Source organism: Oncorhynchus nerka, linkage group LG12, assembly GCF_034236695.1.
Source record: "Oncorhynchus nerka isolate Pitt River linkage group LG12, Oner_Uvic_2.0, whole genome shotgun sequence".
Classification (NCBI taxonomy): domain Eukaryota; kingdom Metazoa; phylum Chordata; class Actinopteri; order Salmoniformes; family Salmonidae; genus Oncorhynchus; species Oncorhynchus nerka.
Window position 1 is genome coordinate 57,973,738 of NC_088407.1, and position 10,327 is coordinate 57,984,064.

General features: G+C 44.3%; 2 protein-coding genes across 3 annotated transcripts in view; both read right to left on the reverse strand.

Annotated features, from left to right (window-relative positions):
- Positions 1 to 1,103, reverse strand: part of LOC115138432 (NHS-like protein 3) — a 37,278-nt gene extending 36,175 nt beyond the window's left edge. Inside the window, 1 exon segment of the mRNA XM_029675272.2 lies at positions 791 to 1,103. The gene's annotated coding sequence lies outside the window, so the exon portion shown is untranslated.
- Positions 1,104 to 6,401: 5,298 nt separating this feature from the next.
- Positions 6,402 to 10,148, reverse strand: LOC115138433 (histone-binding protein RBBP4). 2 transcript variants are annotated; one of them, XM_029675275.2, is made up of 10 exons: positions 10,033 to 10,148; positions 9,508 to 9,652; positions 8,931 to 9,076; positions 8,612 to 8,785; positions 8,399 to 8,514; positions 8,142 to 8,302; positions 7,895 to 8,021; positions 7,719 to 7,796; positions 7,355 to 7,600; positions 6,402 to 7,150 (listed from the first exon to the last, which is right to left on the reverse strand). In XM_029675275.2, the coding sequence occupies exons 1-10, from the start codon at positions 10,046 to 10,048 to the stop codon at positions 7,088 to 7,090; spliced, it is 1,272 nt and encodes a 423-aa protein (XP_029531135.1). In that variant the 5' UTR covers positions 10,049 to 10,148; the 3' UTR covers positions 6,402 to 7,087. The 2 variants fall into 2 exon arrangements, with proteins under 2 accessions (XP_029531135.1, XP_029531134.1); XM_029675274.2 differs by having other exon boundaries at positions 9,508 to 9,655.
- Between the last annotated feature and the right edge of the window lie 179 nt (positions 10,149 to 10,327).

Genomic DNA, 10,327 nt, shown 5'->3' on the forward strand with positions numbered 1-10,327 from the left:
CCTCCACAAGACAGAATGTTGAATAAATTTAGATTTTAACTTACTTTACCGGTTGTTCGTGCGGTTGGCCCTTTTGCAGGTAGGAATGTGAGACAATATATCCACCTTACTTTACCGGTTGTTCGTGCGGTTGGTACTTTTGCAGGTAGGAATGTGAGACAATATATCCACAGAAAAGTATAATAACAGCGCATTCAGATTTCTGTATTTTTATATTGTGCTAGAAATCTGAATACACTACCAGTGCGTTGAAAAATTGATGTAATTTTACTTTCCTGTGCATATATTGTCTCACATTCCTACCCGCAAAAGGACAAACCACACAGAAAACCGGTAAAGTACGTTAAAATATAATTGTATTCAACATTCTGGCTTGTGGGAGTCATAAGGGTTAACTTTCCTGATGCAAACGCTCAATTATGCCTAACGTAGAATTCAAATGTATTCAACGTCTGGTCTTTAGGCTAGTCTGCGCTCTAGCTGTGCTGTACCATCAAACGCCAATCATAGCATATTTCAGAAAGCCTAACACACATTCTAAAAGCTAGATACCTCAATGAGATCTTATGTTTCCTCACTATTTAATACGAAAGTTATTCTGTGATGAAAGTTATGAATTTACAAGTTGGATAATTGTCAGAACTTTTAAAAAAATAATTAGACTGAGATAAAACACCAAGTTACATTCCTTTGCTCATTATCACACAAAAGCGACATTCAGCAATGCTACACACACTTTTTGACCATAAAATATGAGAAACATAAAGAATTCAAAAGGAATTGGTTTTACCTTTTGGAAAAAAAGTTTTAGGTCCCGATTTGATAGATAAGTCTTCCTTATCTGCTTTCCATTTGAAGCGTTTCCACTGCGTTCCTCTCAAGTTTATTTTCAGAACCTGGACTGAAAATCCAGGTAAACCATATCCGCAAAGTGTGCCACAGGAGGAGACTAGTGATATTTTGCTGAAACGCTACAATAATTGTTTTGTACAAACTAGAGCAATCGGTTTTGCACACGGACGCTCCAATTGTTTCCAACAACTGACAAAATGCTTGCGTCTGTGCTGTCCAACCTATGGCTGTAGTGCGCGCACAGGTGAGGACATGAAAGGAATTACCGATGATGTTGAGGACCGCCCGCCTAGTGGCGGGGAAAATATCCCTCATATAACGTGTTATCGTTCTCTTTTCTTCTTCTCTATTATTGCCCACCGACAAAAAGGTTATTAAAGATTGCATTATCACTTGTTGGTGTGTAGATACGACTTTTAGATTGACATGATAACAAATACTTCTGACACATGAATATAGTGTAACTTCTTATTTTGACAGCTATCAGAGTGATTAAGGTCAGATTTATTTTCATCAGATAATTGAATTATTTATCATAGGTGGCATACATTAAGTTATCTAATCTCATTATCACCAAAACAGCATATACAAGGACCAGATAAATCAGCACAAATAGGCTTCTCTTCAATCTACTGAACAACTGAAATGAACATTTGAAAACAACTGAAATGTAGTTACACTGTGAATGTTTAAATTATGTATTCAAAATAAACAAGAAAAATACAATAATGTGTGTGTTATTAGTTTAAGAACACTATGTTTGTCTATTGTTGTGACTTAGATGAAGATCAGATCAAATTTGATGACTAATTTATGCAGAAATCCAGGTAATTCCAAAGGGTTCACATACTCTTTCTTGCCACTGTAGTTGAGGGTGCCAGTGACACTTTTATAATCCTTGTGCATGCAGCATATACACTGAGTGTACAAAACATTAGAATCAACTTCCAAATATTGAGTTGCACCCCCCTTTGACCTCATAACAGCCTCAATTTATTGGGGCATGGACTCTACAAGGTGTCAAAAGCATTCTACAGGGATGCTGGCCCATGTGACTCCAATGCTTCCTACAGTTGTGTGCAGTTGGCTGGATGCCCTTTGGGTGGACCATTCTTGATACACACGGGAAATTGTTCAGTGCGAAAAACCCAGCAGCGTTGCCGTTCTTGACACACTCAAACCGGTGCGCCTGGCACCTACTACCATACCCCGTTCAAAGGAACTTAAATATTTTGTCTTGCTCATTAACCCTCTGAGTGGCACACATACACAATACATATCTCAATTGTCTCAAGGCTTAAAAATCATTATTTAACCTGTCCTTAATCTACACTGATTCAAGTGGATTTAACAGTTGACATCAAGAAGGGATAATATATTTCACCTGGATTCACCTGGTCAGTCTATTTCATGGAAAGAGCAAGTGTTCCTAACGTTTTGTACACTCAGTGTATATTGTTATTTTTCGGGTGTGGTTTTCATATAAGCCCTCTTGGGTTTCAAAGCTCACCTGCACACCTTTTAACTTTGTTTTTGTCTGCACTGTTTTTCATTCACTTTACAAATAACTATAAAGATAAAACCGATGTTCAGAATAGCTTTATCTGACAAATATGCTAAACGAATTAAACCTGATTTAGTTTTCATGTCCAATTTGAAATTACACATGGGGTAAAATTCTGACATGCAGCTGCCTGTAAACTTCATGTATATTACAGTGTCTGAGAATGTCACTGTCTATGCCATATCATATCAAGATCAGATAGAGGTAAGAATAGACCGACTTGGATACCAGGAGCACAGACACGTACTGAAGAAGTGATAAGAGAGGAATATACAGTATGTCTAGATAGAAGCTCATGGGATGGTGGAATCACACAAACAGATCTCTAATGTTGACTGGATCCTTGTGCTTTTCTCAGTCTATTCTTGTGCAATTCCATAGATTAAGCTTGGCTTTGAAAGAGCTCCGACTCCCATGAATCATAAGTCTTGCTATTTCACTGTGGATCCCATGACTTATCAGTCTGAATGATCTGTGAGGGCAACACAAACTCTCTCTTACCCTTTCCTGTTCTTCCTATCCTTGTCCACTTCCACTTCTTTTGACAGGTGATGGAGACACCAATGACGGATCTACAAAGCAGGAGGGAAGTTGAGTCGAGAGAGGACTTGCACTCTGAAGAGGAGTATATGTAGGAGGCACATTCTGTGGAGAGCAGCCTAACGGCAGCAGTAACCCACTCTGAGAGAAGCATGTACAGTGCCGGATATATGGTTCAAGCACGCATAACTGAGGAGGAACATACTTTTGTCCTGCTGGAGGGTAGCATGGACAGTATGAGGCTGCTCTTTGAGGAGTGCATAGAGGTGGCCCGTCTGGAAAGTCGGAGGAATAAATTGGTATGGGAGCGATTGCACCTGGAGCAGCCTATGCTGCAGGCTACGAGAGGTCAGTTGTTAGAGGCACATAGAGTCCTTACCAGCATCCAGTTGGAGTATATTAATCTGCAGATAGAGTCCTCTCCTCCCTTTCTGCATCCTTTGACTCTCTATGTCCCCTATCCTCCAGGCTGGCTCGGTCCTCCCCTCCCGCTCCGTGGCTCGACGACTCATTGCGAGCTCACAGAACAGGGCTCCGGGCAGCCGAGCGGAAATGGAGGAAAACTCGCCTCCCTGCAGACCTGGCATCCTTTCACTCCCTCCTCTCTACATTTTCCTCCTCTGTCTCTGCTGCTAAAGCCACTTTCTACCACTCTAAATTCCAAGCATCTGCCTCTAACCCTAGGAAGCTCTTTGCCACCTTCTCCTCCCTCTTGAATCCTCCTCCCCCCCCCCTCCTCCTCTCTGCAGATGACTTCGTCAACCATTTTGAAAAGAAGGTCGACGACATCCGATCCTCGTTTGCTAAGTCAAACGACACCGCTGGTTCTGCTCACACTGCCCTACCCTGTGCTCTGACCTCTTTCTCCCCTCTCTCTCCAGATGACATCTCGCGTCTTGTGACGGCCGGCCGCCCAACAACCTGCCCGCTTGACCCTATCCCCTCCTCTCTTCTCCAGACCATCTCCGGTGACCTTCTCCCTTACCTCACCTCGCTCATCAACTCATCCCTGACCGCTGGCTACGTCCCTCCCGTCTTCAAGAGAGCGAGAGTTGCACCCCTTCTGAAAAAACCTACACTCGATCCCTCCGATGTCAACAACTACAGACCAGTATCCCTTCTTTCTTTTCTCTCCAAAACTCTTGAACGTGCAGTAGCTCTCCCGCTATCTCTCTCAGAATGACCTTCTTGATCCAAATCAGTCAGGTTTCAAGACTAGTCATTCAACTGAGACTGCTCTTCTCTGTATCACGGAGGCGCTCCGCACTGCTAAAGCTAACTCTCTCTCCTCTGCTCTCATCCTTCTAGACCTATCGGCTGCCTTCGATACTGTGAACCATCAGATCCTCCTCTCCACCCTCTCCGAGTTGGGCATCTCCGGCGCGGCCCACGCTTGGATTGCGTCCTACCTGACAGGTCGCTCCTACCAGGTGGCGTGGCGAGAATCCGTCTCCTCACCACGTGCTCTCACCACTGGTGTCCCCCAGGCTCTGTTCTAGGCCCTCTCCTATTCTCGCTATACACCAAGTCACTTGGCTCTGTCATAACCTCACATGGTCTCTCCTATCATTGCTATGCAGACGACACACAATTAATCTTCTCCTTTCCCCCTTCTGACGACCAGGTGGCGAATCGCATCTCTGCATGTCTGGCAGACATATCAGTGTGGATGACGGATCATCACCTCAAGCTGAACCTCGGCAAGACGGAGCTGCTCTTCCTCCCGGGAAGGACTGCCCGTTCCATGATCTCGCCATCACGGTTGACAACTCCATTGTGTCCTCGTCCCAGAGCGCTAAGAACCTTGGCGTGATCCTGGACAACACCCTGTCGTTCTCAAATAACATCAAGGCGGTGGCCCGTTCCTGTAGGTTCATGCTCTACAACATCCGCAGAGTATTCACACAGGAAGCGGCGCAGGTCCTAATCCAGGCACTTGTCATCTCCCGTCTGGATTACTGCAACTCGCTGTTGGCTGGGCTCCCTGCCTGTGCCATTAAACCCCTACAACTCATCCAGAACGCCGCAGCCCGTCTGGTGTTCAACCTTCCCAAGTTCTCTCACGTCACCCCGCTCCTCCGCTCTCTCCACTGGCTTCCAGTTGAAGCTCGCATCCGCTACAAGACCATGGTGCTTGCCTACGGAGCTGTGAGGGGGAACGGCACCTCAGTACCTCCAGGCTCTGATCAGGCCCTACACCCAAACAAGGGCACTGCGTTCATCCACCTCTGGCCTGCTCGCCTCCCTACCACTGAGGAAGTACAGTTCCCGCTCAGCCCAGTCAAAACTGTTCGCTGCTCTGGCCCCCAATGGTGGAACAAACTCCTCACGACGCCAGGACAGCGGAGTCAATCACCACCTTCCGGAGACACCTGAAACCCCACCTCTTTAAGGAATACCTAGGATAGGATAAAGTAATCCTTCTCCCCCCCCCCTTAAAAGACCTAGATGCACTATTGTAAAGTGGCTGTTCCACTGGATGTCATAAGGTGAAAGCACCAATTTGTAAGTCGCTCTGGATAAGAGCGTCTGCTAAATGACTTAAATGTAAATGTAAATGTAGGTGAAGAGTAAGCCATTTGTCACAGCCAGACTGTATTCAGAGCCAGCTAACACAGACTGCACAACAGTATGATGGTCCAGTAGTCACACAGGTAAAGTGGAGTGGAAACCCCACAGCATTGCATGTAAGCTTTTGTGAGAATGCAGTTAATGTACCCTTTAGTAAAGGGTTACAGTATGATGGGCGTTTACATTTTCTCAGCATTTTCCTGTGATTTCTTTTGTCATCCCTTTGATGTGACGTTTCATTATGTTGACATGTGTTATCAGCTTTGTTATTGCTGTTAATGGCTGCCTGTCATTGAGAGTTAACTGTTAGCATGAGTGGAAACTTGCTTTAATTCTTTTTTTCTGCCCCCAGGAGGAGCTCCAGGCCCATGTCTAGTCTCAGAGGTAGCCCAGCTTCTGGAGACCCGGCACAACCAGCTAAACACCCTGAAGGATCGGGCCAGATGACCATCCCGTCACAGGGCCGTGAATGACTTCACTCACCGCCAACAAGCCTCACTGTTCCTTCAGCGGTAGCATGATGAATGTAGAAGGCTGGTATGAACCGTGCTTGCTAGCCCTGCGCCGGAGGCAGGGAAGGATACCGAGCCAGTAAAGGCATGGTGTAACTGTTCTAATTTCTCATCAGGAGACTGTGGACTCAGTTGAAGAGACCATGAGGAAGCGGAGGCTTCATTTTTTTTGTTTTGAAAAAGGCAACAGACAATTGGAAGAATTGAAGGGACTTTTGAGGGGAAGGATGTGGTATGCTACTGGCCATGAGATGCAGAGAACTAGCAGATGATCCTTTTGACCCTTAGGAATGAAGGTTTAGCAAATTAATATTTTAAGCCTGTACTACTTACAACTGCCTGACATGTACAATTAACATTCCTGGGAGTCTCAATGTGATTTTATTACATGGGCTGTATTGAAGCAAGCAAGACATTTGCTGAAGGGGAATCATAACTTTTCCATGGAAGTACAGGATAGTTGACAAAACACCTGGAATATCCACAACCCCTCCAGACCGAACATGTATTGTTTGCAAGTGTCCTTGATTGTGCATTTAGCCAATGATGTCAGTGATTGCTTTACTTAAACTGCTCTTAATACATTAACAATGACATTATGATAGTTGGTCTTGGCTGTGAGATCAGCATGTCTTAACTGTAAACTGCACTGTGCATGGAAGGTCTACTGTAAAAACAATGTTTATTATGAATACACAGCAAAAAGAATCCGATGCAGATGTGGCATACAAAGCAATAGACAGGGATACTAGTCATACAAAGGTAAATTGGGGAAATCTACAATACAGCTGTCAAGGGAATGAAAATCTATGTAATTTCTTATGAAATTAAACTGTATAAATGTTACTAACACAATGAGCATAATTTAAGATGTTTCCCAGCTACATTTATTTGTTTCCCCTTACAAAAATTCAAAACAACCCACTCTTATGCACCGTGTCTTTTTTCAAAGACATTTAAACATTGTGTCCTATTGAGAAAAAAAGAAAAAAAAAAGGTGTTTTGAGGATGTGATCAATGGAGGGTTGTTGTGTGACTCAAGATTCACTCATGCCTGGACCTCAGTGTCTGCTGCTCCCTCTGGGTCCTCGTCATTGTAGATGTTCTCAGCCTGGAAAATGGAAAGACATTCTTGTTACTTCGATTAATAAAATAAAAAAGTTCTACATATTATAATAAGATGGTAATACTGGTAGTACTAAGGTAGTGCTTCTGCCATCCTTGCAAACCTGTTACTTAGGCCTCATGAAATGAATAAACTATTCGTTATAGCCTCCCACTGTTTGACAGAGCACCGTCTGTCCTAAGGTCTTACCATCTGCCAAACTTCCATGATGTTGTCCTCAGACACTGAACAGATGACCCAGGGCTCGTTGGGGTTCCACGAGAAGTCTGAGATCTTAGCTGTGTGACCACCGTGAATGAACAGCAGTTCAGGTGGACCATCCTCAGCATCCTCTGGCGACTGCTCCTCTCCGATTTTACTGAGGTCCCACACGTTGAGTCGCCTGTCTGTGCCACTGGAGGCAAGGATGGTTTCATTATGAGGAGACCACTGGACCTTAAGGGAGGAAAGGAACAGAAATATTTGACACAACTTAGTCATAGATGGTTCAACACACAGCTTGTGCAAAACAGACTTCATAGGGAATAATTGTACGCTTCATGACTTAACATACCTGGAAGATCTCATCTTTGTGAGACTCAAATGAATGCAGCTTCAGTTTCAGGTTCCTCAGGTCCCAAAGAGCAACCGTCTTAAAAGGGAGAAACCGTTACATCCACACTACTGCTTCACTAACTACAATATGAAAGAATCTTGGAAGAATTGAGAGCAGTAAGAGATCCAGCCCACCTTGTCTGCTGAGCCTGAGGCCAGGATGAACTCGCTGTAAGGGTTGAAGGACAGACAGTTGACCTCTGCAGTGTGGGCGTCCACAGCATGGCTGGGTTTCGACGTATTGTTTGATCGCGTGTCCCAACTGCACAGTAAACACAGTAACCAAGTGTTATTGTTCAATGAGCAAGACCAAACAAAGCTGCTGCTGCTCATTCAAAAGGGTAGTTTTTTTTTGCAGGGGAGTTAACTCTTAGAGCCTTACATCATGAGTTTCTGGTCGTCAGCTACAGATCCAAAGAGCGACTCGTGCAGTAGATGCCAAGAAACATCCTCCACAACGGCTGTGTGTCCAGTGAAGATGGTCTTCGCGTCCACAACCTTCCCCTCCTTAGGAACTGCACTGATGTCCCACATACAGATAGTCTACAGACAGATGGGAAGCAAGGTGAGAAAAGGAAAGACATGGAAGGAGGAAGAGTGTTCAAGCACTTGCTCTGGGTCAAGTGCTAAGTCACTCACATGGTCATCAGAAGCACTGAGAAGGCAACCACTCAGGTTGGGGTTCCAGGAGAGACCGTAACCCTCCTTCTGGTGTCCCCTCAAACGCAGATCTGGGGTGCACTCTCCAGATGGATCTGTAGTACACAGGTAAACACATTATTACCAAACATTTTTAAAGCAGGACTTGGACTTCCTGGCCATACACTTTAAATGTGCAGTAAGCAGACCCACCTGGTTTGGAGGGATGTTTGGTGTAGTCAAAGACAAGCACATCACTGGTTGGGGTTTTGGTGGCGATGATGCAGGGGTTCTGGGGCATGTGGCGGGCTCTGTTCACCTCTCCCTCATGGTTTATCTTGATTTCAATCTCTATCTTACCGCTGACTGAGCCAAAGCCTCCAAACTCTGAAGGGAGCGAGAGAGTCAGATCAGTGAGCTACAGCAAAAAGGACTAATGTATATTACCACCAGTAAAATATTTTGAATGAACCAAAGCCTTAAAAAACATTTACACAGAAAGGTTGTAATTGTAGCAAAAACATTCTCTCACCGCCTTTCTCACTATCATAGTGAGAAGCATCAAACTGCGCGTCATCATTGGGCAGTTGCACGCTGGCAATGACCAAGTGATTCTGTTCATCTGATGTGTGTGTGCCAAGAACCAGCCTGTGTACACTGAAATCCTTCCCCTCAGGTCTAAAATGATAGAAAAAAGGTATTCCAAAACAGATACATTTAAACAGTTCCCTTTTTATTTTATGTAATAGGGGGCATTAGAAACTCAACATGGTCGAGTTCAACACCGTCAACACATTTTTTGTCTCCATCTTCCTAAAGACACCATAGTTCTCTCAGTAATCTAGCAAAGGCAGTTTTGTGCACAAGTATTCATGGCAACTATGGCTAGCTATGTATTCCTATATTGACATGCACAGATAATTGAAGCATTCAAGAAAAGTGGGAACTCAGGGGGGCTCCAACTGGAAAAAATAGTTTTGAATGGTCATCCAACTCAGAAATTCTGGCATATTTCTAGAGCTCCGACTTTTCTCCATGAATATCACTCGTGTTTTCAACTCGTTTTTTTAAAGTTCCCAGTTGTCTTGAAAGTACCAAATGAACCCTACCTGGTGACATCAGGCAGCCACTGTGCAGTGAGGCTGGGCCACTCCAGGGCGTGGGTCATCACCAAGTCATAGAGGAAGGGCGTGTTCTTCTTCCATATCTTGTACTCCTCATTTATCACCCTCTCCTCCACAGCATCATCAAACGCTGCTGTAAAACAGAATGAAAGTCAATCGAGACAGATTTAAATGTAACTCATACTAGCAGCAACCCATTCAAAGGAAATATAGTTGTGATTGAGAAAGTGTTAGCTAGCTAATTCATAGTTACGCCCATTGAGTAGGGTTTCCCCGATGTTAACAAACGTATTGACAAATTGAGCGAACGTTCGCTAACTCATTTCACTCCCCCAAACAGTGTCTCTGGCATTAAACAACGCTTTGCTTTTGAATACACTTAGCTTGCTTGCTAGCTAGCTGGGTACTTTTCTTTGTATACAATTACACATTCATTATCTCCACGATTGATACGCCAGGAACCCCTGGCCTACCTTGGTAGCTAGCTTATTCACTTTTGAATGAAATTACCTTCTTTATCAGCCATGGCGTTGATAATATTACACAAGTAGCTTTGTTTTCCGAAATAGCGCTTCGCGGAGAACAAGCACGCAGCCGGGCTACCTTGGCGGGAACGCTATAGAGGTTAAATAGCCAATCACCGTCAACTAAACCGGAAGATGTCGTATATGTATTCGTCAAAGAAAGGGCTCCGACAGGATTCCGGGTTACCAAAAATGTTTCCACTAGATAGCACAGCTACAAAGTGGCTATATAGTAATAATTCATGAAAACCAAAATGTGCTTTTTGGTCTTAGTTTAAGTC